The sequence below is a fragment of the Hyla sarda genome, chromosome 3 (genome assembly GCF_029499605.1).
Source record: "Hyla sarda isolate aHylSar1 chromosome 3, aHylSar1.hap1, whole genome shotgun sequence".
NCBI lineage: Eukaryota > Metazoa > Chordata > Amphibia > Anura > Hylidae > Hyla > Hyla sarda.
This window is the reverse complement of record NC_079191.1, coordinates 29,178,357-29,196,740: the sequence shown is the minus strand read 5'-3', so window position 1 is coordinate 29,196,740 and position 18,384 is coordinate 29,178,357. Positions and strand designations below refer to the sequence as shown.

The 18,384-nt window shown below is 41.5% G+C and overlaps 1 protein-coding gene across 2 annotated transcripts in view; it reads left to right on the top strand.

The window, feature by feature from the left end:
- LOC130361235 (cytochrome P450 2K6-like) overlaps positions 1 to 18,384 on the top strand; it is an 84,678-nt gene that overhangs the window by 51,002 nt on the left and 15,292 nt on the right. For both annotated transcript variants that reach the window (XM_056563991.1, XM_056563990.1), the window contains exons 3-6: positions 143 to 305; positions 1,050 to 1,199; positions 4,454 to 4,614; positions 9,044 to 9,220. In XM_056563991.1, coding sequence (XP_056419966.1) covers positions 143 to 305; positions 1,050 to 1,199; positions 4,454 to 4,614; positions 9,044 to 9,220 — 651 coding nt within the window. The remainder of the gene's footprint in view (positions 1 to 142; positions 306 to 1,049; positions 1,200 to 4,453; positions 4,615 to 9,043; positions 9,221 to 18,384) is intronic.

The window sequence follows — 18,384 nt, the reverse complement described above, 5'->3', positions numbered from 1 at the left end:
TCAGAAAACATAGTGATGGGAGGGGCTTAAACGTAATCCTAAATTACAGTAGACGTCTTTTACTTGTATGAAGTCCTTGACGGTAAGAGACTGTAAGTTATGGATTCAATAAAGGAAAACATGTCTTGTCTTGTGTTCACAGCTTTCTAAGACGTACGGCCCAGTCTTCAGCGTCCGGTTAGGCATGACAAAAGCAGTTGTCCTATGTGGTTATGACGTGGTGAAGGACGCGCTCATCAACCATGCCGAGGCCTTCAATAACAGACCTCATACACCGGTGGTTACAAAATTAATAAAGAACAATGGTAATCTTTTATTTTATTTTTTTTCTCACTTTGCATCACACGTGCTTACATATAATGTTGAGTATTTTTTCCTAGAGTTTTTCTACCCTTAACCCCTTGAGGATACTGCCAATTTTCATTGTCTCCTAACATGGGAGAAGGGAAAATGGGACAATCACTACTGATTGCGGCACTTAAGGGGTTAAATGAAAGGCATCAACGTGATAGCAGCCGTCACTCACCATCTATGGAGCTTTTCTTCAAGTTTTGTGAACTTTATGCACAATGCAACTTAGGTGCTCTAAGGCCCAGGCAGCCACACAGTACCTGTAAATTGGATGATGTCAAGGGGTTAAAGGAGACTTCCAGCATTTGTTAAAGAGATACTTTTTATTTTACATCAACTGGTGCCAGAAAGTTAAACAGGTTTGTAAATAACTTCTATTTAGCCCCTTGAGGACGGGGCCATTTTTCATTTTTGCACTTTCGGTCTTTTCTTTCTCCCCTTCTAAAAATCATAACACTTTCAATTTTCTACCTACAGACCCATATGAGGGCTTGTTTTTTGTGCCACCAATTTTACCTTGCAATACTGTCAATCATTTCCCCTATGGGGACTAAAATTGTGTAAAAAAAAGTTAACGACAATTACCCCTTCCCTAACAAAAGTTTGAATCACCCTCTTTTTCCCATTAAAAAAAATGTGGAGTACCTCTTTAAGTCTCATGTGGTAAGGGTAACATAACACATATTCATTTTATTCAGGCATTGTCTTTTCCAATGGAGAGAACTGGAAAGTAATGAGAAGATTCACACTCTCCACACTACGGGATTATGGAATGGGGAAGAAAACCATTGAAAACAAGATCACAGAGGAGGCCGAGTATTTAGTGGAGAAGTTCAGATCCTATAAAGGTGAGGGGTTCATTTCTGTAATGGTGCAGAATGTACAGTAATGCAGTAAGGTGTACAGTAACTTGTAGTTCCTGTGTCCCTTATATATCAAATAAAAATGATATAACTTATTTCCTTGTAATGCAGAGAGACCTTTTGGGCATCATAAGGCCTCAAGACCTGGGCAACCTCCTCACCCCTGGCAAAATGCTACTTTAGTTGACCCTTTATTTCAATTTATTTTTCACTATGATAATAAGAAAATTTTATGGGAACATCAACTGGATGTGCCATAAATGTCTGAAAGATGTGGGTCCTATTTCTGAGACCCACAGCTATCCTTGTATCGAGGGCGCCCTGGTCTTCTTTGGCCTGCCTGTGACCACTGGAGAAAGTCAGGTAGTCAAAAAAATGAATGGACTGTTTATATAACACCATGCCCCCCTCCATTCATGTCTATAGGAGGGGGCATAATAGCTGTGGTCGCTTGCCATGCCCCTTAGTTATTAATGGAGGGGGCGAGGCTTGATATCAAGACCACAGCAGCCAAAAAACAGCATTTGGGTGCTGCCCAACCAGACCCCCGTAATTCGACATTCTCCCTTCTTTTAGATAGGGGATCAGATGTCCAGGGCGGAGTACCCCTTTAAAGGGGTGCTATGGGGAAGTTAAGAAAATTAAAAAAGCCGCAAAGCACCACAATTTATACAAAAAAAGGACTGAAACTGAGAGCAATTGCCACTGAATAATATACGATTTTTATTAATATATCAAAAAATTTAAAAATGTCACCACTTGTGACAAAATGCAATAAAGATAATACCAAATCTGTGTGCATAAAGCAATACAAAATGAGATGTAATCAGATACAACCAATAAACGTAGGGGGAACAGGTATAGCAATCGTTGTAATCACAATGGATCTATATATAGTGAGGTCAAGGGAATGATATCAATGGCTCTATATGTTATGCAACCAAAAGTAAACAGGGGTCTAGAGGCCCCAATATATGTGTATAAGAGCTATCTGCTCTATCACATGTAAACTGATCCATATGAACAACATGCCCAAAGTAGATGATGATCCTCACTTACCCATAATGGATACCTGTCGCCACCGTCCAAACGTACGTTTCATCACCTGACTTTCTCAAGGGACGCTCTCACCACAATACCTGTTTTGTGTCCTCAGTAGTTATCCATGTGATTTTGCCAGCTCCTGTGGCCCCTGTTGTCTCCTGTATATTCTTTTTTCTTGCTTGCAGCCCAGACTACAACTCCCAGCAGTCAGTGCAGCTCTGTGTAATGGCTGCCAGCCAATTTCCTACAGCAGGAAAAGAGCAGGGTTTTGTGCTGAGGAGACTGGGCTTTTTCTCTCCCGACATGATCCTCATACAGAGAGGGGAGGGGGAAGAGGAGGGGAGGTGTGGCTGTGAAGACAAGAGTCCTAGACAGAAATCACAAGGTGGTTGTCTTCCAGGAGGGTGGGGGCTAGGTCTCACTGAGGGGTTTGCACAAAGACAAGGAGAATCTGAGAATGTAGTCTTTCTCTCACTCCCTGCATGTAAGTGACAGCTCAAAGAGGGGAAACTACATAACTCTATATAACTAATTAATGATATTTAAGCAAATACATAGATTGGTGAGAAGGAAAGGCCGGGCTATGGGTCTAGTTCCCCAAAGTAACCCTTTAAAGGACAAAGTACATTTTGCCCCTAGGACACAGCCAATTTCCTTTTTGAGTTTTCGTTCTTTCCTCCTTGCCTTTTAAGATTCATAATTCTTTTATTTATCCATCCACAGATCGATATGAGGGTGTGTTTTTGATTTTATGATTTTTGATTGTAATGATTTTTTTTTATCATAAAATGAATGGCTCAAAAAAAAAAAAAAAAAAAAATAGAGAAACTTAGCTGCACATCCACTGTTTGTATTTTAATCTACTTGCTTATCAGCATAATTTCAAACCTCACAGGTTGTTAGTATACATTTTGATTAAAAAAAAAGTACAAGCCCAGTCGCCACGTCAAGGCCACTTAGTCAGAGTGGGTCCCTAACCTGCTGCTCAACCACGCCCCAGGCAACGGGCTACACCACCACACAGACAAAAGCTTCACAGTAACAATGGCCGCCACAGTGCACCACACTAGTGTGAACACCTACCATGTGCTCCCTGCTAGAGGGCTGGGGGAATGCTAGGAATAGATCAAAATACAAATGGTGGATATGTGGCTGTGTTTCTGTTTCTCTATTTTTGTTATACATTTGTAGTCTGTCCCTTCTTTCATAGCCAGCACTCTGCTCCACCCACTTGGCCCAGGTGTTTTTAATTAGCAGGAGACTGCATATGGGTTTCCTCCTAGCATTCTCCCAGCCCTCTGGTAGGGAGCACATGGTAGGTTTTCACACTAGTGTGGTGCTCTGTGGTGGCTATTGTTTCTATGATGCTTTGTCTGTGGGGTGGTGTGGCCCGGAGCTAGGGGCTTGGTCGGGCAGCAATGGGGCTGCCTGACCACTGGGTCATTCCCCTTATGGGCTTGGCATTGCCGAGGCAATGGTTGCCACCTGGCGATACACCAGTGTTAGGTTAGGCCATGACGTGGTGAGTGGGCTTGTACTTTTTGATCAAAATGTATAATAACAACCTGCTAGTTTTTGAAATTATGCAAGTAAATCAAAATATAGATGGTGGATGTGGATGTCTCTGTTTCTCTTATATTTTTATTGTGGAGTAAATATGTTAAAAAAAATAATTTTGCACATGTTTTTTGTTTGTTTTCACGCTGTAAACTTTACAGTAAACTGACTTGTTCTCTTTACACTGTGGGTCTATACGATTAAAAAAATACTCAGGTTTACATGCTTTACAATTATTGTGTTGTGCTTTAAAAAGAAATCAAACTTTTGTTAAAATTTGTCTTTTTCTGGCACCTATAACTTTCTTATTTTTCTGTAAACACTGCTGAGGGCTCATTCCTTGCATTGTGATCTACTTTACATGTGACTTTTAAATGACTATTTATTCAATTTTTTCTGGGATGTGATCATTAATTTTGGAGTTTACAAAACTTACTCTGCACGCTTCATACTCCTAGGATGTAAATATATGTTCTGATGTGATTAGTACCAGGGCACCAGGATATACATTTACATCCAATGTCAATAAAGGGTAAACAAGGTATCACCAATAAAATTATGGAAACTGAGAGGCAAGAAATGCAGTTTATTTTTTTATGTAGTTTTTTTTATTTTATTTTTTTTCCCCAAATTTTTAGGGAAGCCTTTTGATAACTTGACCATCATCAATGCAGCCGTAGCCAATATCATTGTGGCCATACTGCTCAGCCATAGATTTGACTATGAAGATCCGACCATACAGAGGCTGATGGGTTTAATCAATGAGAATGTACGACTTCTGGGAAGCCCTTGGATCAGGGTAAGTCAGAACTTTATTATTGCATATATTTATTATATATTGTCTTTAGATTTTATTAAAAGCATTTAAAAAATAAATATAAATAATGTGTCACAGATATAATGAAAGGTGACAGCTCCATAATACAACTGAAGGCCAGTATACGACAGGATAGTACTGCATCATTTCCTTGAGACTATGTAAGTCTATTGAATTTTTTTGGGCCATTAACTCCCATATACTGTAACTATCATACAGTCCACTATCATACAGTACACTATCTAATTCTTAAGATGTATGCATGCTGTTCATCTGCTCTTGTGTGTACAATGTATAATGACATAGAAGTGCAGGATCTCTTCCTCTGTATACAGTGTATAGAGACATAGAAGTGCAGGATCTCTTCCTCTGTGTGTACAGTGTATAGAGATATAGAAGTACAGGATCTCCTCCTCTGTGTGTACAGTGTATAGAGACATAGAAGTGCAGGATCTCCTCCTCTGTGCACAGTGTATAGAGATATAGAAGTGCAGGATCTCCTCCTCTGTGTGTGCAGTGTATAGAGATATAGAAGTGCAGGATCTCCTCCTCTATGTACAGTGTATAGAGACATAGAAGTGCAGGATCTCCACCTCTGTATGTACAGTGTATAGAAACATGAAAGTACAGGATCTCCTCCTCCGTGTGTACAGTGTATAGAGACATAGAAGTGCAGGATCTCCTCCTCTGTGTGTACATTGTATAGAGACCTAGAAGTACAGGATCACCTCCTCTGTGTGTACAGTGTATAGAGACATAGAAGTACAGAATCTCCTTCTCTGTGTGTACAGTGTATAGAGATATAGAAGTACAGGATCTCTTCCTCTGTGTGTACAGTGTATAGAGATATAGAAGTACAGGATCACCTCCTCTGTGTGTACAGTGTATAGAGATATAGAAGTTCAGGATCTCCTCCTCTGTGTGTACAGTGTAGAGAGACATAGAAGAGCAGGATCTCCTCCTCTGTGTACAGTGTATAGAAACATAGAAGTGCAGGATCTGCTCCCCATTGTGTACAGTGTATAGAGACATAGAAGTACAGGATCTCCTCCTCTGTGTAAACAGTGTATATAGACAAAGAAGTACAGGATCTACTCCTCTGTATGTACAGTGCATAGAGACATGAAGTGCAGGATCTCCTCCTCTGTGTACAGTGTATAGAGATATAGAAGTGCAGGATCTCCTCCTCTGTGTGTACAGTGTATTTAAACATAGAAGTACAGGATCTCCTCCTCTGTGTGTACAGTGTATAGAGACATAGAAGTGCATGATCTCCTCCTCTGTGTGTACAGTCTATAGAGACATAGAAGTGCAGGATCTCCTCCTCTGTGTACAGTGTATAGAGACATAGAAATGCAGGATCTCCTCCTCTGTGTACAGTGTATAGAGATATAGAAGTACAGGATCTCCTCCTCAGTGTGTACAGTGCATAGAGACATAAAAGTGCAGGATTTCCTCCTCTGTGTACAGTGTAGAGAGCCATAGAAGTGCAGGATCTCCTCCTCTGTGTGTACAGTGTAAAGATACCTAGAAGTGCAGGATCTCCTCCCCTGTGTACATTGTATAGAGATATAGAAGTGCAGGATCTCCTCCTCTGTGTGTACAGTGTATAGAGACATAGAAGTGCAGGATCTCTTCCTCTGTGTGTGCAGTGTATAGAGATATAGAAGTGCAAGATCTCCTTCTATGTGTGTACTGTTTATAGAGACATAGAAGTGCAGGATCTCCTCCTCTGTGTGTACAGTGTATAGAGACATAGAAGTGCAAGATCTCCTCCTCTGTGTGTACAGTGTATAGAGACATAGAACAGAAGGATCTCCTCCTCTGTGTGTACAGTGTATAGAGATATAGAAGTGCAGGATCTCCTCCTCTGTGTGTACAGTGTATAGAGACATAGAAGTACATGATCTCCTCCTCTGTGTGTACAGTGTATAGAGACATGGAAGTGCAGGATCTCCTCCTCTGTGTGTACAGTGTATAGAGACATAGAAGTACAGGATCTCCTCCTCTTTGTGTACAATGTATAGAGACCTAGAAGTACAAAATCTCCTCCTCTGTGTGTACAATATATAGAGACATAGAAGTGCAGGATCTGCTCCCCTTTGTGTACAATGTATGGACATAGAAGTGCAGGATCTCCTCCTCTGTGTAAACAGTGTATAGAGACAAAGTACAGGATCTACTCCTCTGTATGTACAGTGTATAGAGACATAGAAATGCAGGATCTCCTCCTCTGTGTGTACAGTGTATAGAGATATAGAAGTGCATGATCTCCTCTGTGTGTACAGTGTATAGAGACATAGAAGTACAGGATCTCCTCCTCTGTGTGTACAGTTTATAGAGATATAGAAGTGCAGAATCTCCTCCTCTGTGTGTACAGTGTATAGAGATATAGAAGTGCAGGATCTCCCCCTCTGTGTACAGTGTATAGAGATATAAATGTACAGGATCTCCTCCTCTGTGTACAGTGTACAGAGACATAGAAGTGCAGGATCTCCTCCTCTGTCTACAGTGTAGAGAGACATAGAATTACAGGATCTCCTCCTCTGTGTATACAGTGTATAGAGACATAGAAGTGCAGGATCTCTTCCTCTGTGTGTGCAGTGTATAGAGATATAGAAGTGCAGGATCTCCTTGTATGTGTGTACTGTGTATAGAGATATAGAAGTGCAGGATCTCCTTCTATGTGTGTACAGTGTACAGAGATATAGAAGTACAGGATCTCCTCCTCTGTCTGTACAGTGTATTTAAACATAGAAGTACAGGATCGTCTCCTGTGTGTACAGTGTATAGAGACCTAGAAGTACAAAATCTCCTCCTCTGTGTACAATGTATAGAGACATAGAAGTGCAGGATCTGCTCCCCTTTGTGTACAATGTATGGACATAGAAGTGCAGGATCTCCTCCTCTGTGTAAACAGTGTATAGAGACAAAGTACAGGATCTACTCCTCTGTATGTACAGTGTATAGAGACATAGAAATGCAGGATCTCCTCCTCTGTGTGTACAGTGTATAGATATATAGAAGTGCATGATCTCCTCCTCTGTGTGTACAGTGTATAGAGACATAGAAGTACAGGATCTCCTCCTCTGTGTGTACAGTTTATAGAGATATAGAAGTGCAGAATCTCCTCCTCTGTGTGTACAGTGTATAGAGATATAGAAGTGCAGGATCTCCCCCTCTGTGTACAGTGTATAGAGATATAAATGTACAGGATCTCCTCCTCTGTGTACAGTGTAGAGAGACATAGAATTACAGGATCTCCTCCTCTGTGTATACAGTGTATAGAGACATAGAAGTGCAGGATCTCTTCCTCTGTGTGTGCAGTGTATAGAGATATAGAAGTGCAGGATCTCCTTGTATGTGTGTACTGTGTATAGAGATATAGAAGTGCAGGATCTCCTTCTATGTGTGTACAGTGTACAGAGATATAGAAGTACAGGATCTCCTCCTCTGTCTGTACAGTGTATTTAAACATAGAAGTACAGGATAGTCTCCTCTGTGTGTACAGTGTATAGAGACATAGAAGTGCATGATCTCCTCCTCTGTGTGTACAGTGTATATAGACATAGAAGTGCAGGATCTCCTCCTCTGTGTGTACAGTGTATAGAGACATAGAAGTGCAGGATCTCCTCCTCTGTGTGTACAGTGTATAGAGATATAGAAGTGCAGGATCTCCCCCTCTGTGTACAGTGTATAGATATAAAAGTACAGGATCTCCTCCTCTGTGTGTACAGTGTACAGAGACATAGAATTGCAGGATTTCCTCCTCTGTGTGTACAGTGTATAGAGACATAGAAGTGTATGATCATATCCTCTGTGTGTGTGTGTGTGTGTGTGTGTGTGTGTGTGTATTGTATGGGAAACATCTATACACATATACATTAGACTCCGACCACCAGCTTTGAGAGAACTGAAAATTATAGAAAATTAAAAGAGGTTATAATAGGTATGCTTTTACTGCAGTCTTTGTCATAGGGCTAGTGGTTCTTGCGAATTCTGAGATGAAACATTTCATATATAGTCCTGCATGTAAATAGCCTCCAGACTGTTAGGGTACTTTTATATGGGCTGATGTGAGCCCCGATTTAGTAGATCACTTCTCATTTAAGGAGCCTTTTACATGGCTCTGTTCTCATACAGGCAGGGCCACATGAAGAATCACTGGATCATCAATGTGCTCCTTCGCTTTCTTCAATGGGTGATTTGCCGCCAATAACCATAATTTTAGGCCTGCATAAATGATACGATGAGCCGATAAGTTATTGTTTTGTTGGATGATGGCCGCTCCTTTTACGTGGGTAAATAATAAGGAATGAACATATATTCATCTGGCTAATAATCGTCCCCTGTACATGGTCCTTTACACTTAATATAGTGTTGACTATGACTTTAATATTTTTGTATTTAGCTATATAACAGTTTTCCGTCACTGATGGACGGTCTTCCCGGACCTCACCGAACAGTTTTCAAGAACATCAGAGAGTTCCAGAAATTCATAAGAGAAACATTTACAAAACAGAGGAAAGAACTAGATGTAAATGACCAGAGGAACCTTGTGGATGCCTTTCTAGCCAAACAACAAGAGGTACGATACACATAGTACCAATCATTATTAAACCTATAAATCAATATATTTTATACTTTTTTTTATTTCAATAATAATAATTATACATTCTTTATAAAATTACACTCCCATCTTCTTAACCTATTACCAATGTTACGAGAAACAAATATATTTTCCTTTCTTTTCCTCTTTTTCTCCCCCCCCATACACTTCTCGAGTCCAGCTCCAGTGTCCTGTCCGACCCACAACACCCACATACTCTTATTACTAATTTCAATAATACTTCTCCTCTCCTCCCCCTCCCACACCCCATCCCTAAAAAAACCAAAAACCATATATGTATACAAAACAAAACAAAACTAGACTATAATATTAACTCCTCCCCCCCGACCCCCTCCCAATTCCAACTTGCAATCTGGGCCCTGCTACATCACTCATTTTTCTCCCTCACATTTATGCCATCACTCTCTCCCTCCTATTCTTACCATCTATCATACTTCATATTAACATCTCCTTATTACTATCTGTATTCCACTGCCGATTCGTTTTCACATCCCGTCCAGGATCAACAATTCAAGGAGAATATTTTATTGACTATTATGCACAATTTTTCGTTTTTTTTTCTATTTTGTGTTTTTTGTTTGTTTTTTAAATAAGGAGACTACTCATCTTTTATTCATTCACATGGACAAGTGGGAAGGCCCTCAATCACTCAATTTCCATTCAGTCATGGGAGAGAGGAGAGCCAAGAGAGAGGGAAGGAGAAACATCAAGAAAGAGGAGGCAAAAGAAGAGGGAAAGAAACGGGAAAAGAAGGGAAAATTAATAATAATCCCTCCCCATTTTAAGATTACTTCTGGTTTTGGTCGGACAGAACACCTCTCCTTACAAATATATAATCACAGCCACCATAAACCCCCACCCCCACCCACCCCATGGCAGAAGGGAAAAAAATATATATAGATATATTTTTATCTAATACTCTCCACAAAACACAATTTTTCTCTCTCCGTCATACCCTCAATCCACCTATCCCAAATTGCATGGAATTTTGACAAGCATCCGGCCTTGGCTGCCCAACAAAACTCAAAATTCATCATCTTGCATACTGTAGAATTAAAGTCATCAATGTTTGGGACTTCTTTGGACATCCAGTTTCTTGCCACCAATAGTCTGATTACAAATTGCACTTTAACTCTTAGAATCTTATCCATCCTTCTACCTTCCGTTCTTCCTCCCCCTAATAACTAGGTTATCAATTTGTTTCTCTCCTACAACTTTAACCTTCCCTCCATCATTCTTATCACCTTCAACCAGAATTCCTTAAGCACAGGACACTCATAGTACATATGGAAGAACCCTGATCCTTCGCTCTAACATCTTGGCCACTTATATTTTTTGAATTTATCCATTTTTCCCAAAAGCTGCAGCGTTTAATATAACCTATGTGTTATGAAAAATTGTGTAATCCTATGTGAACAATTTTTATTAATATTCAGGTCCTCTTCCCAGGTCCCCCTCCATTCCTTCTCTGTTACTTGTCCTATATCTTTTTCCCACTCCTTTATACTAAAGTGCCTCATTCCCCGGTATTAAACAATCAACATTATTTTATATATCTTAGAATTTTTTTTCCCCCGTACCTTCCCTTAAGACCTTCATTATTAGACACTCATGAATTCTTAAGTCCTCTTTCTTATGTATTTTTTTTCACTGCCTCCCTTAACTGTGCATATCTAAATAATGACATCCTATTATTAGGTGTATCTATATAGAGAAAAAACAGCAGAGCTTCTCATGGGATAGTAGTCCTTAAAAAGGCGGAGGCACTTTTAAAAAGCTAGTAGGAAAATAGGGGCAATCTCGCTCACCTTTTGTGGTTGTGTGCCAGACACAACCACCTGTGACAGCATATGGTAACGATGCAGCCTCCCCGGTATCGGTAGTCAGAAAAGCCTTGGCTGATTGTAGAAACATCCGATATCTGGGTGTAGAAAATCCAGGGGGTTTCTGGCGCAATCCGTGAAGTAAGAATCACAATCCATGATCTATGGATAAAAAAGTTCATTTATTATGGTGCCAAGCAAACAGGCACGTTTCGAGGCTTAGCCTGCCTCTTTTTCAATGTTACAGCGGCATACGATGCCATATTATTAGGAATTTTATATTGTGCACTCAGCTCTTCAAATGATCTGAGTTTCTTCCCTTCAAAAAATTGTGCAACATATTTTGAAATATATTTACCCCAAAATCGCCACTCTTGTCTCTCAAGTTCTTAAAATTTTGTATTATTAAATAATCTTGTGCAATCTAGTGAACCTTCCACCTTCATTATTTTTTCATTTGCGCCTATACTTTATTCACCATTTCCCCTACAGGCTCTTTTCCACCCAACTTAGATTCTAACAATTCTCCCACATCTCCACACGTCTCCTTTTTTTCTTTTACCATGTTAGCAAAGGAATCTGTTTCCTTCCATTTCTTTACCTACCTAAACTGTGCTGCTATATAGTATAACCTGAAATCTGGAACAGCTAGTCCTCCGTTCTTCGTTTCCCTACATAAATGACCTAGTTTCATTCTTGTTTTTTTTCCCTTTCCAGAGCAGTTCTCTCTCCATAGCTTCTATTTCTTAAAAAAAATTGTTCTCCTATCCATACCGGACTATTGGTCAGCACAAACAGATTCTGGGGCAGGATTATCATCTTTAATAGGCCAATACTATCTGCCATGCTAAGTGGTAAACCTATCCAGGCTTTTATTTTTGCCTTTATCTTTCTCAAAATGGGCCAAACATTTAATTCCAGATACTTTAAAACTTGCCTTCCAACATTTATACACAAACGTTTCTCCATGTCCTATTATCTTAAGTCTCCCATGGCATGTTTGTTTATCTAGTGGCATTAATACAGTTTTATTCCAGTTTATACTTAACCCCTTAAGGACCACGGGTTTTTCAGTTTTTGCACTTTAGTTTTTTCCTCCTCACATTTTATATATCATAACCCTTTCAATTTTGCACCTAAAAATCCATATGATGGCTTATTTTTTCCATCAACAATTCTACTTTGTAATGGCATCAGTCATTTTACCCAAAAAACTACGGAGAAACTGTAAAAAAAATAATTGTGTGATGAATTTGAAGAAAAAACGCAATTTTGAAACTTTTGGGGACTTCCGTTTCTACGCAGTACATTTTTCGGTAAAAATGAAACCTTATCTTTATTCTGTATGTCCATACAATTAAAATGCTACCCTACTTATATAGGTTTGATTTTGTGGTACTTCTGGAAAAAATCATAACTACATGCAGGAAAATGTATACATTTAAAATTGTCATCTTCTGACCCCTATAACTTTTTTATTTTACTGCGTATCCGGCGGTATGAGGGCTCATTTTTTGCGCCATGATCTGAAGTTTTCAGAGGTACCATTTTTCTATTGAAATACGTTATTTTGGACTTTGGAATTTTTTTGCACATACGTCATTGACTGTGCGGTTTAATTAATGATATATTTTTATAGCTCGGACATTCACGCACGCGGTGATACCATATATGTTTATATTTATTTTTATTTATATGTTTTTTTATTTATGGGAAAAGGGGGGCAATTTGGACTTTTATTAGGGAAGGGGTTAAATCACATTTATTAACTTTTTTTTTTGCAGTGTTATAGCTCCCATAGGGGGCTATAGCACTGTACACACTGATCTTATACACTGATCACTGCTCAAGCCTGCATCTCAGCAAGTTTTTGTTGATAACAGGTATACTTTAAGGACCAGGCCACTTTTTGTTTTTGCACTTTCATTTTTTCCTCCTCCCCTTCTAAAAATCATAACGCTTTCAATTTTGCACCTACAGACCCATAAAAGGGCTTGTGTTTTACGTCACCAATTGTACTTTGTAATGACATCACTTATTTTATTGCCTAATCAGCAGGCAAAACAAAAATAAACTTATTTGTGTGGTGAAATGAAAAAAAACAAACAATTTTTTAACTTTTGGGGGCTTCCGCTTCTACACAATGCACAATGTATCTTTATTCTGTAGATCCATATGGTTACAAATATACCCAATTTATAGGTTATATTTAATTTTACTACTTTAAAAAAATTATAACTACATGCACCAAAATTAGTATGTTTAAAATTGCCATATTCTGACCTCTATAATTTTTAAATTTTTTGGCATACGGGGCTATATGAGGGCTCATTTTTTGCACCGTGGTCTGTAGTTTTTATCGGTACAATATTTGTTTTGATGGATCTTTTTGATCGCTTTTTATAAAAAAAAATTTGGTATATGAAGTCACCAAAAAGGCAAAATTTTAGACTTTTGGTATTCTTTTACCTGTACGCCATCGACTGTGCTGTTTAGATACCCTTATATTTTAATAGTTATGCCCCTGGTTCTTAACCTTGTTGGAGGTACTGAACTCCACCAGTTTAATATGCGCATTCACCGAACCCCTCTTAATTGGAAAAATAAAATGTGATTTTTTCAAACTCAAAACATAGGAGGTATATATCTAAGTATATATTAATACATAGGTGCACAGAATGAACAAAACCATTAAGAACAAAGAACAAAACCATGAAAACATGATTTTCTCACAAAAACATAATTAATATTTACTGCAAATCAGTGTGACTTCTGCTGTTGTCTTTCAGAGACCAGTTCAGAAATGTGCGGCTTTACCTTGGGAAGTGCCACTCTCATGTCATTTTCGCAACAATGGCAGTGTTCCCAAACATTAGGCAAGCAGTGTTCCCCCACATTAGGCAGGCAGTGTTCCCCCATATTAGGCAAGCAGTGTTCCCCCACATTAGGCAGGCAGTGTTCCCCCACATTATGTAGGCCAGTGGTCTTCAACCTGCGGACCTCCAGATGTTGCAAAACTGCATGCTGGGAGTTGTAGTTTTGCAGCACCTGGAGGTCCACAGGTTGAAGACCACTGATGTAGGCAGTGTTCCCCTACAGACATACAGCCTCCATCCATTTACAGTGTATGCCTGTGTACTGTCCACTTCAGTGCTCCGACCACCGCTCCGGCTATAGCAGTAGGTCTCGGGACCGGTGGTCGGAGCACCGAAGGTGACGTGCCGCTGGTCACTTACCAAGCTGGCCAGCGCGCATCTTCCTCCTTCTCTATCCTCCGGTCCTCGGCACCTTCGTTTCCATAGGCGCATGCACGGGACGTCAGTGACGTCCCAGCGCTATGTCCCGGCAGCCCTGCATTTTTAATCCTAACGCGTTGCCGCAGGGAGTTAATAGTTATGGGGGGAATTGTCCCGTCGCTACAGGACGGGCAAACACTGGCTCTTCTCGGGGCCCCGGCCAGCTTGGGGCCCCAAGCAATTTCTTGGTTTGGCATGTATAAATAGAAGTAGAAAGCCGGCACTACAAGAACTAAGCCACAAAAAATCACGGAGGAACGCAACTCGACTGGAGCCAGACGTAACAGTCCTGTAACGGCGGTGCTCAGCTCTAAAAAAGTAGCAACTGAAGTAGAAGAAAAAAACAGATTGAGCGACACTCACCAGGCAGGTAATTCTTTATTCACGGAGCTGTGACATCAAGCAGGGTACAGGCGGGGGAGTGGGATGGAGGAGGGGCAGCCGGAACAAGTTGTTTCGTGCGCAGTGCGCACTTCCTCAAGCCGGATGTGACGGCCGCGGTGCGCCACCTCCACATTACATAGAGACGGCGCCCCGCCGTCGCCAGGCAACCAGACAACACCTACATCATGTGACCATGGGGTTAGATCACGTGGATTGTAAAACGTAAACAAAAGAACACCACAATAGATATGCATATAACGAAATGACATTAAAACAGCAAAATCAAAGGAAAGATACATATTAATTTCTATCATTAAGGCCTTTGTTGCCTGTTGCATTAAACCGCACAATCCAGCGGGCTTCTTTTTGCAGGAGGACTCTGTGCCTATCTCCTCCATTACGGAGGGGAGGAACCTTTTCCAATCCTAGAAATTGCAAGGCACTTGGATCATCTTCATGTGCCTCTTTCATGTAGGCATTTATCACCGATGGTGAGATTTTTATGAAAAGTTATTAGTGGAGGATTACTAGCCACCTCTTGAAGGTCAGAATCTCATTCCAACAGGAACCAGTTGCGACGTATAGCATTAGCCACAGTCTGGTTGGAGTTAGCTAGAGAGAAAGTAAATCTTTTTGAGGGAACCAGTTGTTGCTTTCTAGGAGATAAAAGTTGATTTCGATCAAGGGTTCTGACTCTGTTCAGACTGGATTCTATGACTTTGGGAGGGTATTTCCTTACCAGAAGACACTGCTTTAGGTCATTCGCTTGACTCTCGAAAGTATGATCATCACTGTTATTGTGATGAAGCCTGAGGAACTGGGAATAGGGAATACTGTGCTTCACGTTTTGGGGATGGGAGCTTTGACAATGAAGGAGAGCATTCTTAGCTATTGGTTTGCGGAAGCCCTCAGTCACGAGGGCACCGTCAGACCCCTTAAGCTTAATGTCCAAAAAGTCAAGTTCATTACCACTGAAAACAGCCGTGAAGAACATATTCTCCTCATTCACAGTATTCAGATGTGCAACAAAGTTGAAAAAGTCAGCCTCCGTAGAGTCCCATATGACCAAAACGTCATCCACGTAACGGACAAACAACTTCATATGTCGACAGAAGGGTTTGGAGAGGGAGAAAACGTAAAGGTGTTCAAAGATGGCGAGGAAGAGATTGGCATATGTACAGGAGACCGGCGTGCCCATAGCCGTACCGGTCTCCTGCCTATACCAATCATCGCCATCCTTGAACGCATTATGGGTCAAAATGAAAAGTAAAGCCTCACAGACAAAATTGATGAATTCGTCAATCTTGCCAATCTCAGTGAGGAACTCGCGAACAGCCTGTACACCCGCATCGTGAGGGATGCGGGTGTACAGGATCTCAACGTCGACCGAGGCGAGACTGTAAGTCTCACACCAGTGGAAGTCGGAAATGGTCGCGAGCAAAACACCAGTGTCTTTAATGTAAGTTGGAGTGGACGACAAGAGAGGATTCAGGAGACACTCGAGATACTGCGACAGGTACTCCGTGACTTGTGGACCTAAGGTAGGAAATACCATCCAGGGTGACGTGGAGCCCTAGGTAGTAATTTCTCAGCAGTTCTGATGGTTGAGGGTTTTGGACGTTGGATCAGAAGCGATGGGTTTGTAAGTGGCAGCATCGCCCAATAGGCGCTGTTTCTCAGCGTCATAGGCGGAGGAGGACATCACGACCATCCCACCGCCTTTGTCAGCTTTAACTATCTTCAAATCAGGCCTAGCCGCAAGCCACTTCAAAGCCCGCTGTTCTCCCACAGTAAGATTTGCCTTGATATGTGGGTAGACTAAGGCTTTTACATCCCTAGAGACCGCTCTATCGAACAGCTCAATTGAACTGCCCGGCAGAGTGGGAGGGGAAAACCTAGAAGGGTTACCACCCTTGAAAGGCAGCGTAGTTACTGGGGTATCACAAACTGGGGGTGAGGTAATGTAAACCCCAACAGCCAGGTCTCACAAAGTGCGTAGCGCTTCGTAGTCAGAAGTGGATGCAAAAGAAGGGTTTTTATTTAACATTTTATGCAGCCCCATTTTTCTAGTTTTCTTATAAAGATCAACTTCGTTCTGGGTATAGTCAAAAGACTGGCAAAGGCCAAAATTAAGCCCTTTAGATAGGAGTGACATGCACTTGTCTGTGAGGGGGACACCAGAAATGTTGATGACATTGTCCCTATCAGACCCTTCGGTCAGTCCTTCCAAGTGACTCCCTTCCTCTTGACTGACGAGACGGTCTGTTCTCTTCTTCCCTCTCCCTCTCCTGATTTTTCTCCTAAAGGGAGAGAACCTGGGAGGGGAGGTTGAGATAAAGGCTGGTTGTTACGAATGGTGGTTGACTCGTCGGAAGCTGTAGTATCAGAATCAGAGGTGCAATAGTCTTACGGTTGTTTACGGACATTGGATTTTCTCCGATTGAAAGAGGGATGCTGACGTTTGGCGATGCAGCCACTTACAAACCCATCGCTTCTGATCCAACGTCCAAAACCCTCAACCAACTTCGTACCCTCCTCAGAACCTACTGCGAGAGTTATTTCCATCAGAACTGCGGAGAAATTACTACCTAGGGCTCCACGTCACCCTAGATGGTATTTCCTACCTAAGGTCCACAAGTTATGGAGCCAACCTCCCGGCTGACCAATTGTGGCCGGGATTGGTTCCGTGACCGAGTACCTGTCGCAGTATCTCGAGTGGCTCCTGAATTCTCTCTCGTCGTCCACCGCAACTTACATTGAAGACACTGGTGCTTTGCTAGCGACCATTTCCGACTTGCACTGGTGCGAGACTTACAGTCTCGCCTCGGTCGACGTCAAGAGCCTGTACACCCACATCCCTCACGATGCGGGTGTACAGGCTGTTCGCGAGTTCCTCACTGAGTTTGGCAAGAGTGACAAATTCATCAATTTTGTCTGTGAGTCTTTACTTTTCATTTTGACCCATAATGCGTTCAAGGATGGCGATGATTGGTATAGGCAGGAGACCGGTACGGCTATGGGCACGCCGGTCTCCTATACATATGCTAATCTCTTCTTCGCTATCCTTGAACGCCGTTACGTTTTCTCCCTCTCCAACCCCTTGTAATGAGCTTGACTTTTTGGACATTAAGCTTAAGGTGTCTGATGGTGCCCTCGTGACTGAGGGCTTCCGCAAACCAATAGCTAAGAATGCTCTCCTTCATTGTCATAGCTCCCATCCCCAACCCGTGAAGCACAGTATTCCCTATTCCCAGTTCCTCAGGCTTCGTCGCAATAACAGTGATGATCATACTTTCGAGAGTCAAGCGAATGACCTAAAGCAGCGTCTTCTGGTAAGGAAATACCCTCCCAAAGTCATAGAATCCAGTCTGAATAGAGTCAGAACCCTTGATCGAAATCAACTTTTATCTCCTAGAAAGCAACAGCTGGTTCACTCAAAAAGATGTACTTTCTCTCTAGCTAACTCCAACATGAACCAGACTGTGGCTAATGCTATACTTCGCAACTGGTTTCTGTTGGAATCAGATTCTGACCTTTGTTACGCCGAGCGCTCCGGGTCCCTGCTCCTCCCCGGAGCGCTCGCGGCGTTCTCCTCTCTGCAGCGCCACGGTCAGACCCG